The 19077-nt window shown below is 39.4% G+C and overlaps 1 protein-coding gene across 1 annotated transcript; it reads right to left on the bottom strand.

Moving 5' to 3' along the window:
• Positions 1–957: 957 nt before the first annotated feature.
• On the bottom strand, positions 958–18262 carry LOC117925620 (protein YIPF6 homolog). The gene is made up of 3 exons (XM_034844686.1): positions 17679–18262; positions 1893–1967; positions 958–1593 (listed from the first exon to the last, which is right to left on the bottom strand). The coding sequence occupies exons 1-3, from the start codon at positions 18189–18191 to the stop codon at positions 1333–1335; spliced, it is 849 nt and encodes a 282-aa protein (XP_034700577.1). The 5' UTR covers positions 18192–18262; the 3' UTR covers positions 958–1332.
• Positions 18263–19077: the final 815 nt, after the last annotated feature.

The following is a 19077-nucleotide window of genomic DNA, read 5'->3' as shown; positions in this document are numbered from 1 at the left end:
CCAAATTTCCAAAACATGGACATGCAATTAAAAGCAACTTTGGCCATAACGGTAACTAAAAGATTTCCTTTGAAAATACATGGAATGAGTTTCTTTCCCTTGTCAATGGAGATAGAAAAACAGGAGGATAGTTCCTCTATTTGCTTGTTGGTTTTAAATAAAGGTTAGAAATAAAAATATTGTTATATAGCAAAATAATTAAAAAGTGAAACCAAACCTTAAGTTGATTGGATATAAAAATAACCCTTTATGATACATGCAATGTGGTCATTTTTCAGAAAGGTAGGTCACTGAAAATAATATAGCTGCACCAGAGTGAAATCAAAACTTTAAGTTGATTAGATATATGTCATCTCCATTTCATGCCATTATGGGACGGTTGTTTTGACACAATATATATCAGAACCATGGTAGTCTTGGAGGGTAGTGAGTGGCCTTCCAATGTTATTTGGGTATGCTTGGTACTCGAGAATGGGAATGAAAATAAGATGGGAATAGAGGTGAATCATAATATCATCCAATAGAAAAATCAGAACTCTAATAAGAGTGAGATTTGGTTTCTATTCCAATGGACTTTTGATCCCTATTCTCGTTCCGAAAAACAATTTAACCACAAAAGTGATGAGAAATGGAATCACTCTTCACTTCCATTCTCTATTCCAGTGTTTCAAACATGGCATTTGTCCTTGTTGTATGGCTAAAGAGACATTGACCCATAAAGTACATTGAAAACCTCATGAATTCTTTCCATCTAAGAACAATTACAAAAAGAATCTACCCTATGAATCAGTATCTTCAGCCAAAAAAGAGTAATCCAAGGCAACCCAAATGAACCAACAGTGCACAGGTAAGGGGTATGCCCAGTAAAAATAAGTGATCTAATAATTGTTTATAGCACAGTTTGTGGCTGTGTTATGAAGGTAGGTTCTGGATCCTATTGCAATGCCTAGCTGGTGATTGGGATAAAATTTCATTGACTTCACAGCTTAGCAAAAGAAAATAACAAATTGTACAACAATTACAGGAGAAACCGAATACCCTATTGCCTCTGATAACCAAGATTAAGTGAGAAAAAAAAAATCGTTTGGCAAAAAACAAGTGCCCCTTGGGCCTTCAAAGTATAGCACAACACTGGTTCCACTTCCAAGTAAAAATTTCATACAATGAGTATACAATATAATATTGGCAGATTGAGTCTCCAGACATATCAAGTCAGAAGTAGAAAAGTTCAAGAAAATCCACCAGAAGCAAAATAGCACATGTAAAATGCCTACTATTGCATGTGAATTTCATCGTCCTATGGGAATTTGTATTGTGGCCACCAATGGTGCATTAATCAATTGCAATTATGAGAAACCCAACAGATACATACATGAGTAAGACAGGATAGAGTGCAAGAGCTTTTCTCCGAGGGTTGACTGCTGAACTCATGAATGGATATGCAGCCCATGAGCTCCAAGCCAATGTCACACAAACCACAATCACCTTCACTATCACATTGTCCTTTAACATGCAGATTAGGGCTCCAACATCCAGTGGGAATAGGCAGTAGCCCAGAAGACTAATACTCTGGAAGAAAATTATGTGGCCACCCTGGTAAAATGGAGGCAAGGAACCTTGGTCAAGGCACAAGCCAACTGTATTTTATGTACAGAAGTGTTTTTGAAAAAAAATTTCAGCATTCTTGATCCAATAATGTTGACCTTTTCAAGATTTCATTTTTAATACTATGTTTGAAAAAGTTCACAAAAAAGAAAAGAAAATTTATTTCCATCAGGGTAAAAACTGATATGTAAACCAAAAAACATAAATAGAACAAGAATTTGTATTTGTGTGTGTGTGTGTGTGTGTGTGTGTGTGAGAGAGAGAGAGAGAGAGAGAGAGATTCTTACCAATAGTAGTACATTTAAAGTCAGAATTATGGCACCAGCTGCAAGTAGCGCAAATGCAACAGCAAAAACTTCAGACTGGAAGAACAGTTACAAATACAAGCAGTCGTTAGTAAAGGACTTCAATTACAGTGTTATTTACATAAAATTGAAAATTATTAGTAAGAAAATGAGGCACGAGGGATGAGTAGACCTTGTCAAAGAGAGTTCTCAAGGGTGAAAAAAATGATGAACTAGGCCTATCATACAAGAATAAATAAGAATGCCTTGTGTAGTTTTCTCTCTTACAGGAATACTGCATTCAGTGTTGCATCTTCAACATGTACGAAAAATATGAAGACAGACAGACAGATGTTAAACAGAAGCATGCACACTCTGTGCCTCTGATTAAGCATTAATCAGCAATTCAGAGTGAATCAAAAGACAGGTTCTCAATCAACAAATTAGCTAATAGTTGGTCCTTTAATTACAATGTAAGGAAAGGCTATATTGGTATTTAAAAAGCGGTAGACCAAGTTTGTTAAATGGTATCGATAATGTGATGGTGCAACTGTGGCCTTTATATTCTTAAGAAAATGAAAGAAATTTAGAGAAGATGAATACAGAAAAACAAATAACAAATAACACCTAAAACAGGAACTTTGATTAGTTTGAGTTCAGCTAATGCAATAAATTACACCAAATAATGGTATCTCACCAAAGCCTGTAAAAAAATAATATACAAATTCTTATTCAATCAAATTATAATACACTAATACAGAAACAAGTACCCAGTGGGCATTTGCAACCTAGTACTTTAAGCTGATTAAAGACTCCAAGTATTCCTCCTATATTAATGCTCTATATCAATAAAAAGGAAGAAACCTTCCAAACATCATCTTTATCTTGGTGATGGCCATATGACAAGCTTCAATAGATAGTGAAGTTTCATTTGCAAAGATCAGGTGGGTCTCCATGTATAAATAGAGGGAACTGAGCTAGAAACTAGAGAATGCTAGACAAGATTTTAAAAACAAAATAAGCATGTTTATAATCTCCAAGATACCAATAAACATGCAATCTAGCTGATGCTGTATAAAGTTTAAAAATGCCTAATCATGTGGGTTATGGACTCAATAGTTGATGGGTTCAGTGTTTTAAAAGGCTTTCGAGGCTTCTGCCTCGAGATGAGGTGTTAAGCAAAAGCCTCAAGGCTTAAGCCTCTGTGTTGGGTACTCAAGGCTTAAGCTTCACCCTCCTGAGGCACACAGCCATTAGACTGTTGACCCTTAAGCTTCATATTTTCACATTAGGTCTTTCTTTAAGTTTTGGGTTTCAGCTTAAGTAGGCTTGAGTTATATATTTGAGCATTGTATGTAGTGAGTTTTAAATTTACTCGACTTCTATCTTATGGCTTTTGGGTGAGTGTTTGGGTCTCAGCCCAAGTTATTCTTTTATGGGGACCAACATTCTCCAACTTTCCAACAACTGAAATAAAAAACAAGAGATGAGATTTGTTGCTGCCTGTTGAAGAAAAGTGAGAGTTTGTGCTGGGGTTGAGCCTACCCTGGAAGAGGTACTGTTGCATGTTGCAGATTTGATGCCTTGTAGAGTTGCTGCTGCCATGGAAGAGCTATTAGTATTGGTAGATCTTCTTGAACTTGGTACTAACAAGTTACTAACCTAGAAAGAATTCTTCTTCTTCTTCCTTTTTTTTTTTTTCGTTAGATCTATCAGTTTTTTTCTTTCCTGAATACAGAATTCCTGTCCTAAGTCTAAACGCTTGATCTACAAGACTAGATATATTTTTTTCTTCTCATTCTTAATTTTTTAAAGATATTTTTCTTTTTAAATAAAAGTAACACCTTTTTATACTATTAATTCATTTCATATTTTTATTTTTATCTCTTTTTATTTTAAAATTTTCTGTTTTTAGAACCTTATTAACAATTTTTAAATTGCCAGCGTATTGGAATTCTTTTGCACCTGTTTTTTGTTTTCCAAACCCTAACAAACAATTTTTTCTAATCATAATAAACAGTTAATTTACTTCTACTTAATTATTTGCATTTAGTGCTAATTGATAATTACTTTATCACTATTGAACTGTTATAGAAAAATGGGGAAAAGTTTGAAAGAAGGTCAAGGAACTTCTACTAGTCATGACAATAGAAAGGATCTGACATGGAAATATGGTATTGAGGTAAAAGGTTCTTGGAACGGAAAACCATATGTTTATATTTAGTGATTTTTGCAATAAAGTTAATAAGGAAGGGGTTAAGAGGATGAAAGATCATTTTAGGAACACTCATAGGAATGTTGCTCCTTGTGTGAAAGTACCAGAAGATTTTATTTCTATTTTTTTTTATAAGTAAAGTAAAATTCATTTATAAAGAGACGTCAGAAAAGTGACTCAAGGTATACAAACCTATGCACGGTATACAAACCTATACACCCATCACCAAAAAGGCCAAAGAAAAAGAAAGAGACCCAAAGACCAACTGGCCCAAAAAACAGCCTTAAAAGGATCCCAACCAATCAATAAAATTAACCAAAGATTGAGGGCATTCTACTATAAACAGCTTAGCCTCAGACCATAGAGAGAGGATAAGGGAATATTTCAATCTTTGGATTGACAACTCATCATCTTTGAAAGCCAATCTATTCCTCGCCTTCCAAGCCGTCCAAAAAATATGAAGAGGAGCAGCTTTCCACACCTTCCTGTGCTTTAAGCCCACAAATGTACCATGCTAGCTGAGAAGTGTCTCTCTAACTGAAGAGGGCATCACCCAAGACACCCTAACCAAGGTAAAAAGTAACTCCCATAAGGTCCTCCTTGTTTTTGAACAGTGAAGAAGCAAATGGTCTATGGTCTCCTCATTCTCAAGACACATAAAGCATCTATTTGCCAAGGACCATCCTCTTTTCTGAACAAGATCTAGGGTTAAAGCCTTACCCCATGCAGCCTCCCACGCAAAGAAACTAATTTTGGGTTGTACCCACACATTCCAAATACAGCTAGATGGAAACAAAACAGGGTAGTCCGCTTCTAGAGCACGGTATAGAGACTTGGTCGAGTATTTTCCGCTCTTTGATTCGTTCCAGACCACCATATCCTCTACATCCTCAAGCACTCTCCTCCCGTGAAGACGCTCCAAAAAATTTCCGCCTCCTCCACCTCCCAATCATTTAGGGCTCTTGAAAAGCAAGGGTTCCAACCCCCCTCAACCAAGGGATCTCGAACATCCGCCACCCAAGCTTCTTTTTCAGCCGACAAAGCAAAAAGGGAAGGAAAAGACTCACACAGAGGGGAATCCCCACACCATTTATCCCTCCAAAATCTCACCCTCCTTCCATTGCCAACACTGAAAGAAATCCGTGAGCCCACCAACTCCCAGTCCATCCTTATTCCTTTCCAAAGCCCCACGCCATGTGTCTCTCTCACTTCCCGAGAGCACCAACCCCCTCTATTTTCCCCATATTTTCCTCTAATCACTTGATTCCACAAAACCTCTCTCTCATTTGCGTATCACCAATTCTATTTGGAAAGGAGAGCCTTATTGAGAATTGAAAGACATTTGACCCTCAATCCCCCTTTCTTTTTACTTAAGCATACCACCTCTTCCATCTTACTAAATGTGGTTTTCACTCCAGGTTGCCACCACCCCATAAGAAGTCCCTTTGAATTTGCTCTAGTCTTTGTCTAACCGAACTTGGTAATCTCAACAAGGACATAAAGTAAATAGGCAGATTCGACAAAGTACTTCAGATTAGAGTTGCTCTCCCTCCCTTGGATAAGTATTGTCTCTTCCACATAGCTAATCTTTTACAGAAGTGCTCTTCCACTCTATCCCACACTGATACTGACTTAAACGGAGCACCCAAAGGAAGACCTAGATAAGTGGACGGGAGACTACCCACTCTACAACCGAAGTCCAAGGCAAGGTCATCAATATTCTCTACCCTCCCTACTGGAATGAGTTCACTCTTCTCCAAGTTAATTCTCAACCCTGATACGGCCTCAAACCACATGAGTAACCAACTTAGGTAAGTCAGCTGATCTTGAGAAGCTTGGCAAAACACCAAGGTGTCATCAACAAACAACAAGTGGGAAATCTGAACCCCTTCTTCATTCATCACCAGAAGATGTTTAAAATGAAATGAAGATTATATAAAAAAATGGAGAATTGACAATGCAAATGGCCTAAGAAAGATATGATGATATGGTTGATTTCGGGGCTTATTATGTTGGTCATGAAACCTTGAAAGATGTTAGTTCTTGTTTGGGTGTAAGAGTAGGCTCAAATAGTGGGTGATATCCCTTTAAAGGGAATTCGAGGACCCATGGACAGATTTCTTACCAATGTTGATGATGGTAAAACTGAGAATTATGACAAGCACCGCTATGAATCCTATAAGTGCAAAGGAGGCACGAAATCAAGTTTGTTTAGTTATCGGGAGGTTTTTCTATGAAAATGGTCTTGCTTTTAATGTAAAAATAGTTTATTTGTGAATATATATCAATCCATTGGTTCTTATGGACATGGTTTGAAACCTCCTTCCATGCATGAACTTAGCACATAGATATTGAAGGAGAAAGTGAAGACTGCTGAAACTATTATTAAGGAGGTGAAGAAGACATGAGCACAAACAGAAGTTTCTATATTGTTACAATGCTGGACCAACAAGCAATGCAGAAGTTTTGTCTTATGCTCTTAAGACTAACAATAATAATTAGACCACCTCATGATTAATAATAATAATAATAATAATAACAATAATAATAATAATAATAAGCCACACTGGCCCCAAAAGGCGTCCTTCAAAATGATTTTTTTACTTTCCTTCCTTTAGACTTATTGGCCCATGCACTTTTTCTTCTTTTTTTTCTTTTTGATAGGTAAAAGCAATTGTATTAAAAAGAGAAGAGTATACATGGTGTATACAAGCAACCAAAAAGCAAGAAGGCGTGAATACACAAAAACAAGAAACCGCACCCTACAAAGTTCCTAACCAATCCAAAAAATAAAGCATCGACATGAAGCCATCCCCAATATACAATCTTACTCAATCCCAAAATAGATACAAACAAACAAATAAATAAATAAATAAAATAAAAATTAAAAAACTTTTAAAAGAATGATTTAAACATTCACAATTCTCAAAGGCTCTCCTATTTCTCTCCCTCCAAATGGTTTTAAAAAGGCATAAAGTAGTAACCTTCCAAGCCTTTTTCCTTTTTTACCAACAAAAAAGCCTCTCCAACTTAAGAGTAAACCTCTCACCGAAGAGTGCATCACCCACTATACATCAAATAAAACAAAAAAGCAGGTGCCACAAAATACGTGCTTTCGAACAATGAAGAAGAATATGATCACTCGTTTCTTCTTCTTCCTTGCACATGTAGCATTGATTAAGCATCTTTCAATCTTTCTAAGTTGATCCAAAGTCAAAATCTTGGCCCAAGTTGTCTGCCAAGCAAAAAAGCTAACTTTAACAGGAGCCTAGGAGTTCCAAACTATACCATGGGGGAAAGGATCCGCTCCCCTACTAGCCAAGGAGGAGTAGGACTTAATAGAAAAAATACCACTCTTTATATTTACCCACTCCACTAAGTCCTTGGAGTCCATAGAAAGGGAAAGATCATGTAGCCTCTCAAAGAAGTTGTCTATCTCCTTCAACTCCCAATCATTTAACTATCTAATAAACCTAGGATTATAGCTACCACCCTCCCAAGCATCAACCACCCGAGTGTTTTTAAAGGAGGCTATAGAGAAAAGATTCGGGAAAGCATCCCTTAATGACAAATCCCTACACCATCTATCCTTGTAGAACTTCACCATGTTCCCAAAACCAACCCTGAAGCAAGCTCTAACTTTGAAATCCTCCCAACCATTTCTAATTGCCTTCCAAACCCCCACTCCATACCTCTCTCTCACCCCATTCGTACTTATCTTTCTTGTAACAAAGCATTTCTGTTTTGAGATAGCTTTCCAATCTTTTCCAGCATTACATTAAGACAATGGGCTATACACAGGCTCCAATAGATATGTTGCCTCCTCTCCATTAACTTTTGTCCTACCATCTTATAAGCCAAAACATTAATTGTTACTAACCGAACAACATGTTCCTCTCCCACTTCATCAACAATGTCATCAAGATATTTAAACAATAAGTTGACATCTTTGACTACATCAGACGCAAGAATAACCTTTAAGAAAATGTTGCCATGTGGGTTATTAACAAGAAAGTTAATCAAACTTCTGACTCACATATCTTTCTAGCCATCTTGTCTTCTTCACCTCGTAAACAATAATTTTAGTAATCTTCACGTTCCCCTTGAATATCCATGTACTAAAATCATGCATGGGAGGAGGTTTAAAACCATGACCATAAGAACCAATGGACTGACACATATTCACAAATGACAAACTATTTGCCACATTAAAAGCAAGACCATGAAAAAAATAAAACCTTCCTAATATCTAAATAAACTTGATTTCGAGCTTCTTTTACACTTGTAGGATTCATAGTGGCTTGCTTGTCATAATTCTTAATTTTACTATCATCAAGTAAAAAATTTGTCCTTGGGTCCTTCAATTCCCCATAAGGAGATATCACTCACTACTTGAGCCTCTCATTACACCTAGACAAGAACAAACATCTTCCAAGAACTCACATCTTCAAGGTTGCTTGACCACCATAATAAATCCTAGAATCAACCATATCATCATATCTTTCATGGGTCATATGACTTGTCAATATAATCCTTCATTTCATTTTTAACATTTTTCGGAACTTTCAAACATGGAGCAACATTTCTATGAGTGCCCCTAAGATGATCTTTCATCCTCTTAATCTCTTCCTTAATAACTTCATTGCAAAAATTACACTGAATATAAACATATGGTTTTCCACTTTCGAGACCTTCCTACCTCAACACTATATTTCCATGTTGGATCCTTTCTAGTCTCATGATTAATGAAAGTTCTTTGACCTTCTTTCGAACTTTTCCTTATTTTTCTATATCAATTCAATAGTAATAAATAAATCATCAATTAGCACTAGATGCAAATATTTAAATACAAGTAAATTAATAATATATTATAATTAAAAAAATTATTTGTTAGGGTTTAAAAAAAAAAAAAGATATGAAAGAGTTCAAATATGCTTACAATTTAGAAACTGTTAATAAGGTTCTTAAAACACAAAAATTTAAAAAAAAAAATGTAAAAATAAAATTATAAAAATGAAAAGAACAAAAAACGAAAATAAAAATTTGAAATGAATTAATAAAATAAAAGATGTTACTTTTATTTTCAAAAAAGAAAAGAACTTAAAAAAATAAAAAATTAGAAATAAAAAAAGAGAAGATATGCAGTCTTGTAGATTAGAAGTTAGGACCTAGGACATGAATTTGGTATTTAGGTAAAAAAAAAAAGAGGATAAATATAAGGATTAAAAAAAAAAAAAAGGAAAGAATTTTCTAGGTCAGTAACCTAGTACCAGGTTGAAGAAGGTTGGCCGATAATAATAGCTCTTCCGTGGCAGTAACAATTCTACAAGGAAGCAACACTCCAACAGGTAGCAAGGCAGCAAATCTGCAACTTGCAGTAGCATCTCTTTCATGGTAGACCCAACATCAGCACAAACTCTCACTTTTCTTCAACGGGTAGCAATAAATCTCATCTATTGTTTCTTATTTCAGCTCCTGAAAGGTTGGAGACAGCTGTTGAAAGACTAAATTGGGCTAAAACCTAATCCCAAACCCAAAAGCCATAAAATAGAAGCCTAGAAGCCTAAAAGCCCAATAAAATTAAAATCCACTACATATGATGCTCGAATATATCACCCAAGCCCAGTTACGCTCAATCCCAAAACTTAAAGAATGGCACAATGCTGTGTAAATATGAGACTTAAGCCTTAACGGCTCAAGGCTTAAGCCTCAAGGTTGTATGCCATAAGAGGGTGAGGCTTAAGCCTCGAGTACCTTGCATAGATGCTTAAGTATCAAGGCTCTTTCTTCACTTGTCACCTTGAGGCAAGCCTTAAGGCGTAAGCCTAAGCCTTCTAAAACACCAGACACGAAGAACAGAAACATGGCTCATACTTACAGTCCTTAATATCTTGTTGACATGGCAAAAAACTAGTTACCTTCCAGAAAAGATGAGAGAGAGCGAGAGAGCGTCAACAACGAGAGTGTCAGCCGAGCGGAGAACCGAAGAAAACGGAAGACAAGTAGCTTTGGGGTGGAGTCGAAGGTCTTTGAGGTCGAAATGGTGGAGAGGAGAGGGAAACCCAAAGTAATCATAATGGAAAGCAAGAGAGGGGTGTCATCATGGGTTCGTCTGGGGTCGGCCAGTGTAGGGTTCTTCCTGGAACGTCTGTATCAGTGCCTCGAGGACGTAAAGGAAGGAAAATGGGAAAAGGGTTGGAAAGAGAAGGGGAGAAGCTTCTCCTTGGTGCGCGACGCTAACAGGGCGGGTAGTTTTCTTCGACTAGGGGTAGTCGATTCGGAGAAGAAGAGATACAGCATATGTATCCCGAAAGGCAGAGGGGAAAAGGGGGGTTGGCTGTCGATGGTGGAGGCCCTTCACAAGCTGGATGATAGTCTCGATAAAAAGGAGCAAAAACAGGAAGAGAGGGCATCGGGTAGATCGTTTGCTGATATGGTGAAGGGATCGTGGAATAAGGGTTCTAATACTCTTAGAGTGAAGGTGAAAGGGGAGGAAATAAACAAAAATTTAAGTAGATTGGAGCATTGTTTGATTGGAAGCTGGAACCCTAGCGGTGTAGAAAGGGAGGATTTGGTAAGGTTAGGATGGGTAATGGCAAAATCTTGGGGGTTGAAAGGCAAGCTGGGTTTGGCAAGTTTGGGAAAAGGACGGGCATTATTGGAGTTTGAGTTCGTGGAAGAAGCCAGGCGGGTCCTCATCTCTGGAAAAAGGGCGGTGGGAGGAGTTCAGTTGGTCTTGGAGCGATGGAGCCTAAGGTCGGGGTATTTGGAAGAAGGTGAGGCAAGAAATGAAGTCTGGGTGAGGATCTTGGGTCTCCCAATCTCGCTATGGGTCCTGTTAGTACTGAGGAGAGTGGGGGATGTGTGTGGTGGTTTTCTAGCCATCGACCCACAGACGGAGAGCATGGAGGATCTACAGTGGGCTAGGATATTAGTAAAATCGAATGGCGAGGATCTTCCTTGTTCACTGGAGATAGGGGTCGAGGAGGCGACCTATTTTCTAACTCTATGGTGGGAGGTATTGCCGTCGCTAAGGCAGGAATCGGGGATGAAGCGTGGTATGTGGAGCCGACCAAGCGGGGAGGTCAGGGGTGATGCAGATGCACGCGTCGGGTCGCGAGTGGAAGAGATGGCGTGTGCGAGGGTCGAGGAGCAGTGCCAATTAGTGGATGGGACTGGACGACAGGCGTAGGGAGTGGGCTTCAACGTGACGGGCCCCCAAGCTCAAGTGGGTCCGCTAACCTGGCCTTTCTCGGATGCTGGGCCGTCGTCGTCAGGCCTGGTTTCTAAATGGGCTGCTGGGTTGTCATTCCCCTCAGTGGGTGAAGCCTCAAAGGGAGCCGAGATTGGGCCGTCGCGTCCCATGGCACGGGGTGGGCCGTAGCTTCTAGGCCGGCCATTTCTTATAGGGAAAGGCTTGGCCCGTCTCGGGCCCAGCCTTATGAAAGTGGGCTCCTATTAAAAGCCTGTCCCCCAGATATCTCTGGCTATAGCAAGGGATGCAACTTGGAGTTGGAGTTCGCCAGATTCCGTGAGAAAGAAGTTGGGAGGAGGCAACAACCGGAGTTACACCGCACAATGGCAGATAGTGTGCTAGAGGAAGAAGTCACGAGGCATGGGTTAGTTATAAATTCGGGGGGTATAAGGGCACCAGGTCTTCATCTTCCAATTTCTTTTATTTTGGTCGGACTCCGGAGAGGAAGTATTACGACAATTCTAGGGTGCTAAGGGAGGGCATTCAGGAAGGAAGTAGGTTACGAAGACCAATAGCAGATGAGCACGCTGAGAAAGAGGATGGCTGTTGGGACTTGGTAGAGGTCAACAACGTCGACCCTTTGGAAAGGAGTTCGGGATGGACTATAGGCCAGACTGAATCCCAAGAAGGAAGGAAGGAAAAGCAGCTTAATTGGGAGGAAAGCAGCCTGGTTAAGTTTAGTCATTTTTTAGGCTTCTTAACCGAAGGTTTGGAGAAGGAAATTTTGAGTTTCTTGGGCAAAATTAGGAAAATGAGAGAGAAGATACATAGTAAAGGCCTTCTGGAGAATTCAAGATTTGAAAGGAGCTTAAGAGGCTGGAGTGTTCAATTAATTATGAGGGGGATGTTAAGAAAAAAGGCCCTATTCAGGGCAGAGGGGAGTGAATGACAGTTCCAAAAGGAAATTAATTAAGTCCATTGTAAGAAAACAAAAGGTGGATTTGTTTTGTATTCAAGAGACAAAGATGCAAGTAATGTTTGAAGGGGTGGTGAGAAGTTTAGGCCCGGGGAGAGTTCTAGACTGGAGGGCCTTGAATGCTATGGGATCGGCAGGGGGTGTTTTGATATGCTAGGATAGAAGGTCGCTGGAGATTTTGGAATGGGAAGAGGGCCAATTCTCCATCTCCTGCAGATTCAGGAATGTGGGAGATGGTGTGGTATGGGTGTTTACGGGGGTCTATGGCCCTTTCTCCAGAGAAGAAAGGGAGTGTTTGTGGGAGGAGATTGGGGCAATCAGAGGATTGTGGGAGGAACCTTGGTGCTTAGGGGGGCGATTTTAATATGATCCTTTACCAATTTGAAAGGAGTAGAAATGGGAGAATCACCTTAGCTATGAGGAGATTTGCCCAGATCATAGATGATTTAGGGCTAGTTGATCTCCCATTGCAAGGAGGATCTTTTACCTGGAGTGGGGGGCTCAATAATCAGTCATGGGCCAGGTTGGATAGATTCCTTGCGACTCCCAGTTGGGTTGACCAGTACAGTAGGGTCTCTCAAAGAAGATTACCTCGCCCTACCTCGGATCACTTCCCTGTTCTTCTTGAGGGGGGTGGGCTAAAAAGAGGACCTTCCCATTCAGATTTGAAAATATGTGGCTCAAAGTTGAGGGGTTCAAAGACTTGATTGGGGGTTGGTGGCAAGGGATTGTAGTTAGAGGCAGTCCTAGCTACAGATTGGCTGTTAAGTTGAAGGAGTTGAAACAAAATCTAAAAATTTGGAACAGGGAGGTGTTCGGAAGTTTGGAGAGAAATAAAGCTGAAGCTCTCCAACAAGTGGAGCTTTGGGATTTAGTGGAAGGGGAGAGAAGCTTAACAGAGGAGGAATTAAGCCGCAAAAAGGAAGCCAAGGAGGGTTATGCTAAGTGGGTGTCGCTGGAAGAAACCCACTGGAGGCAGTTATCAAGGGAAATATGGCTAAGGGAAGGGGATAGAAACACGGGGTATTTCCATCGTATGGCTAATGCCCATAGAGAGTTAATTTCCTGGATAAAATAAAGATAAATGGGGTGAGGCTTTCAGAGGAACAAGAAGTAAGGAAAGGGATTGTGAACGCCTATCAACAGTTGCTCTCTGATAGTTCGGGTTGGAAGGCGGATATAGGGGGTCTACTGCTGAAGCAGATCAGTTAGTCAGAAGCGGAAGTCCTAGAGTTCCCCTTTTTTGAGCTTGAGATTCATGCAGCCCTAATGGGGATGAATGGGGACAAAGCCCCAGGTTTGGACGGGTTCACGGTGGCTTTTTGGCAAAGCTGCTGGGAGATTGTTAAGGAGGATGTTTTGGATATGTTCAAGGAGTTCCATGAGCAAAACTCCTTCATTAAGAGCCTAAATAATACGTTTCTGGTTTTGTTACTGAAGAAAGGAGGGGCAGAGGACTTGGGCAACTATAGACCCATTAGCTTGTTGGGGGATTGTATAAATTGTTGTCTAAGGTGCTGGCTAATAGGCTTAAAAAAGTGATAGGAAAAGTGGTGTCACCTGATCAGAATGCATTTATTAAGGGAAAACAGATTCTTGACGCCTCCTTAATCGCAAATGAGGTAATAGATTCATGGCAAAAAAGGGGAGAGAAAGACCTAATTTGTAAATTGGACATAGAGAAGACGTACGATAGCATCAATTGGCAATTTTTGTTGAAGGTTATGCAAAAAATGGGATTTGGGCCAAAGTGGCTGGGATGGATGTGGAGTTGCATATCTACTGCCAAATTCTCAGTGTTGGTGAATGGTGTGCCAGTTGGATTCTTCTCAAGTTCTAAGGGGTTGCGTCAAGGGGACCCTCTATCCCCCTACTTGTTCGTCATGGGAATGGAAGTGCTAAGTGTGCTTATCACGAGGGCTGTTAAAGGGGGTTTTATCTCTAGGTGTAGCATTTGGCGAGGTAGAGGGCAAGCTGTCAATATATCTCATTTACTTTTTGCGGATGATACAATAGTTTTTTGTGAGGCAAAGAAAGAGTACTTAATGCATTTGAGCTGGATACTTTTTTGCTTTGAAGCGGTTTTAGGGTTAAAGATCAATTTGGACAAAAGTGAGGTTATTCCCGTAAGGAAGGTGGAAGAGGTGAATGAAATGGCTGTTGAGATAGGGTGTAGGGTGGGACAATTGCCTGCCATCCACTTGGGGCTACCTTTAGGGGCGCCTAATAAGGCCACTTTCGTGTGGGATGGGGTGGAGGAGAAGGTGAAGGGACTTGCCCTTTGGAAACGCCAATATATTTCCAAAGGTGGGAGAATCACTCTTATAAAGAGCACGTTGGCCAACATGCTCTTGTATTGTATCAAATGTCTTTGTTCTGTATGCCAAAATCAGTGGCAAGGAGGCTTGAAAAGTTACAAAGAGACTTTTTGTGGGGAGGAGCCAATGGGGAAAAAAAAGCCCACTTAGTCAAGTGGGAGGTGGTGTGTGCGGATAAAGAAAGGGGAGGGCTAGGATTAAGGAAGCTTGCTTGTTTGAACAAAGCCTTGCTAGGCAAATGAATTTGGAGGTTTGCTTGTGCTAAGGAGGATCTTTGGAAGAAGGTGCATGAGGCAAAGTATGGGCAAGAGGACTTTGGATGGAGGACATGGAAGGCAAATGGGGTGTTTGGAGTAGGGGCTTGGAAGGAGATTTTGAAGGAATCTGATTGGTGTTGGGAAAATATGGTGTTCAAGGTGGGAAAAGGCAATAAAATCAGATTTTGGACAGATCCTTGGTGCGGGAATAATGTGTTGTCCCAAAGTTTCCCAAATCTCTTTGCCATGGCTGCCCAAAGGAATGCCACGGTGGAGGAAATGTGGGACCAGAATTTTGGCCAAGGTGGGTGGAATTTAAGGTTTTTAAGGGCCTTTAATGACTGGGAGTTGGATATGATGGGCAACTTGGTGGATGTGTTGAGGGAGCATAGAGTTACGCTGGAGGAAGATTCAATGATTTGGAAGGAAGGAAGAGACGGGCTGTTTAGAGTCAAGAGAGCGTATAGTGTGTTGGCAAGCCTCATTGTCGTCGAGTTCCCGAACAGCAATATATGGGTGGATAGAGTTCCAACCAAAATTGCTTTTTTTGCATGGGAAGCCGCTTGGGGGAAGGTTCTCACTCTTGATAGGCTTCAGAGAAGAGGGTGACAGTTCCCTAATTGTTGTTTCTTGTGTGGTTGTGAAGAGGAAACGATAAATCATATTTTAATACATTGTACAGTTGTCAGAGTATTGTGCGAAATCATTCTTGGGTTGTTTGGTGTTTAGTGAGCCTTTCCAGAATCTGTAAAGGAGGTTTTATTTAGCTGAAAAAGCTCTTTTGTGGGAAAAAAAGGAAAAATTTGTGGAAATCCATCCCGCTGTACATTTTTTGGAAGGAGATGAATAAACTAACTTTTGGTGGGGGGAACTTTGTTTGTGTGTAATGTTTGGGGTTGGGCTAAATTGTACATTAGTGTGGAGCCGATCTCCCTTATAGGCTTTTTGGAGTGGTTAGCCTCCACTTAGGGGTTGGGGCGTTTTATTTTTTATTTTGGTTGGGAGGCCTTAGTCGCCTCGTATACTCCCTGTATGCTTTGCGGCTATTTAGCTTCCTGATAATATATTCTGCGCTTACTTATCAAAAAAAAAAAACATCTTGTTGACGTGGCATTGCATCCAACATGGGTATGTAAAACATTTTGAGATGTACACATAAATATTTCAAGAGAAAACACTGAAGTTCCCTATAACACTTTTCAAGAATACTCAGTTAATGGAAAAACTATAATGTCTTTTACTAGTCCTAAGTAGCATACTTTGAACAAGAACAAAAACATGTAATCAAAGATGCCAATTTTGAAATAAAAGTCTTAATCCATACCCAGTTCCAAGTAACCAGTTGCATGCCATGTCCTCAATTTGAGGATCAGAGTTTATCCTTGTACCCTAGCCCCTTTCAGCCATTCCCCCCCAGTTTGCAGTTCCAGGTTAGACAATACATTCACACAAAACACAACTGGATTCAATCTCAGCGCTGGCCCAGACCCAGATGAACAAAGATATGCCTAAATCCAATTTTCCCAGGCCAGCCAAGGTCAAAGAAACTGGTTATAGAATAAATTATGATATTTATCCCTTTTGGGCAACATTTTTCTGAACAACTTTTCATTAAATTGAGGGAAAGAATGCAGAAAAGATGTCAATTGAGTGCCAAAATAGAGCACCAAGAAAAAATAAAAGAAAAGAAAAACTAGTTCAACCTAAGAAAAGAAAAGAAGTACTATATGTTAACCATCAAGTGATGCCACACTGACAAGGTGGATGCCAACCATCCATAGAAATCACTAGGAATTCTTGGATTCTGCTCCTCCCAGATTGACCATCAAATAGGCTGAGTTTCCTAATGAAAGGACCATGATATGCAGGATGGGAATCCTGTCTAGCATTGTAGCAGAACAAATAATTCTGGTTAGGATTTCTCATATGATTTCAATACTGACGAAACATGAAGGGTCCACTCTATTTCAAAGCTTGGCTGATGAGTACCTAATTTTTAGGCCTTGTTTTGCTTTTCAGAGAGGTAATCCTTGATGTAGATCTGCTTCATAAGTTCTAAATTCCTAATTTTATGGATCTCATCGTTACTTTTTTTTTTAATACAACAGATGTTGTTTGATGGCTTGTCCTCGTCAAATCTGTGAATACAGCAAGCAACAAGAACTTAGGTACAGTTTTCTGAAATACTTGCAACATAGGCTCACTTAGTTGTCTAACATATTACTTACAAGGTTGCATATGAATGCTAAAGCATTTCCCTGATGCCTATGGCATTTTCTTATTGAATACCAGAGTCAACCAATCTAAGTGAATCCCTCTCCAGCTTCTAGTTTCCCCCCTTCATCCAAGCTTCTTTTTTCAATGATCATAATGTCAAAATAATATGGCTTACATAGTATCGAAAGGTAAATTTTCTATCAGCCTTGAGCACTTGTGCCATTTCACCTTACTCATGTTGGCCTTTACCAAAATTTTCACGCAACATAATCTTTGTCATCGAGTTCCACTTCCTCAAAATTTTGATCTTATACTACAGGTAATGTTGATATCAATAGATCAAACAATCTGCAATTGATCTTCTAGCCGCATAATAAACCCTACTGAGCTACCTTAATCCCATGCGTTACAAGCTTAATTATGCATTCACAAATCATCAATAGACATTTCTAGGATAAATAGAAGAAGCATTTAGTTTGACAAGCCACAGAATTTTCTATAGAATTCCTGTAAACAAGCATTTATACCACAAATCAAAGAAACCCCATTGAATTTTATACTAAAATGCACAAAAACAAGAAATTAACGTATTCAAATTCCAGTTCTCTCACCTTCTTCACCGAAGCCGACCACGACAGAGTAAGACCCAGAAACACAATGAAGAAAAACGGCCCCCAAAGATCCCAGTCCCTCAAAGCCTTTCCTGGGTCTTCACGATACGGGTTCGGAAACACCACCAGCTTCAAATTACTCACAATCCGAGACAGATCCCTCTTCACAGTGTCCCACACCGGCTCCGTCAAAGTGTTCGCCTGAGAACCGAACCCGCTAGCTCCGATGCTCGGGCGGGTAGAACTCGAATTCGAGGTGTTTGGCAACGGCGGCGGCACCGCCGCCGGAACCACCGCCGGAACCACGGGGGGTTTGTTGTAGGTGGGCGGTGGAATATTGGATTGGATGAAGGGCGTGGAAGACACCGGAATCGAGGCCCGCGGAGGGCTTGGCGGTCTGGCAGGCAAGACGGTGGCTGGGCCAGATTGGACGCTGGCGTTGATGAGGTTCTCGATCTCATCGATGTCGGATTGGGAGGAGGGGTGGAGAGGTATGGTGTCGCTGTGGGACATTTTCTCAGGAAGGTGGTGGAAAATGGGAAGGAAAATGGGCTGGATCTGGGGGAAATGGGTGTAGATCTGGGTAGGGCGAAGTGGGCAAGGGGTTTTTTTGCTGCATGGGATTGGAAATTTGGAACTATGAATGACTTTTTGTTGGAAGCGATTCTTTCTTGGTGAAATTACGAAAATACCCTTTTTAACTTTCAGATAAATAAAAAAAAAAAAAAGAAAAAAAAACACCCCATTTTCTTTAGGTCTATGTCAAAAAGTATGACAATAGATATACATTTGGGAGAGACTTTGCAAAAATATAAGAAATTTAATTACAAATTTCAATTGTACTTTCTTTTTTTATAATATATTTTCTAATAAAGTCATATTTATATTGATGAGTTTGCTTCTATCATAAGAAATTGATTCATTAATAATCCAATTGTTAGGTTGTCCTCATATTCCATGCATTTTTGTTATTTTTAATTTCTAGACATTACTCTTCCTTTGTATTTCTCTATTTATATTTTTATATTTTTATATTTTTATTTTTTTATATAATTATCTTACTCTAATTATTCTTTTCCCTTTTAAATTTATTTTTACTTATAAATGCTAGGATTTTTTATTGTTTATTTTTTTTAATTTTCCTTTGCATCATAAAGTTCTTGTAAACAATTGAAATGTGATATTTTTTCATTTAAAATTTTCAATGAAAATGATGTTATTAGAATTTCATTCATTTGATTTTTTTATAACGAAAATAATATTATTCGAACTTTATCTACTAAGGTATTGTGTATTTATGTACAATACAAAAGTTTCTAATTTAATTTTTGCATTCCTAATTATTTTTTAGAATATTATACAAAATAAATGAAATTTATTTTCAAAATATTGTTTTCAA

The sequence above is a fragment of the Vitis riparia genome, chromosome 11 (genome assembly GCF_004353265.1).
Source record: "Vitis riparia cultivar Riparia Gloire de Montpellier isolate 1030 chromosome 11, EGFV_Vit.rip_1.0, whole genome shotgun sequence".
NCBI lineage: Eukaryota > Viridiplantae > Streptophyta > Magnoliopsida > Vitales > Vitaceae > Vitis > Vitis riparia.
Note: the sequence above shows the minus strand (reverse complement) of the source record. Positions and strands in the feature narration are given on the sequence as shown.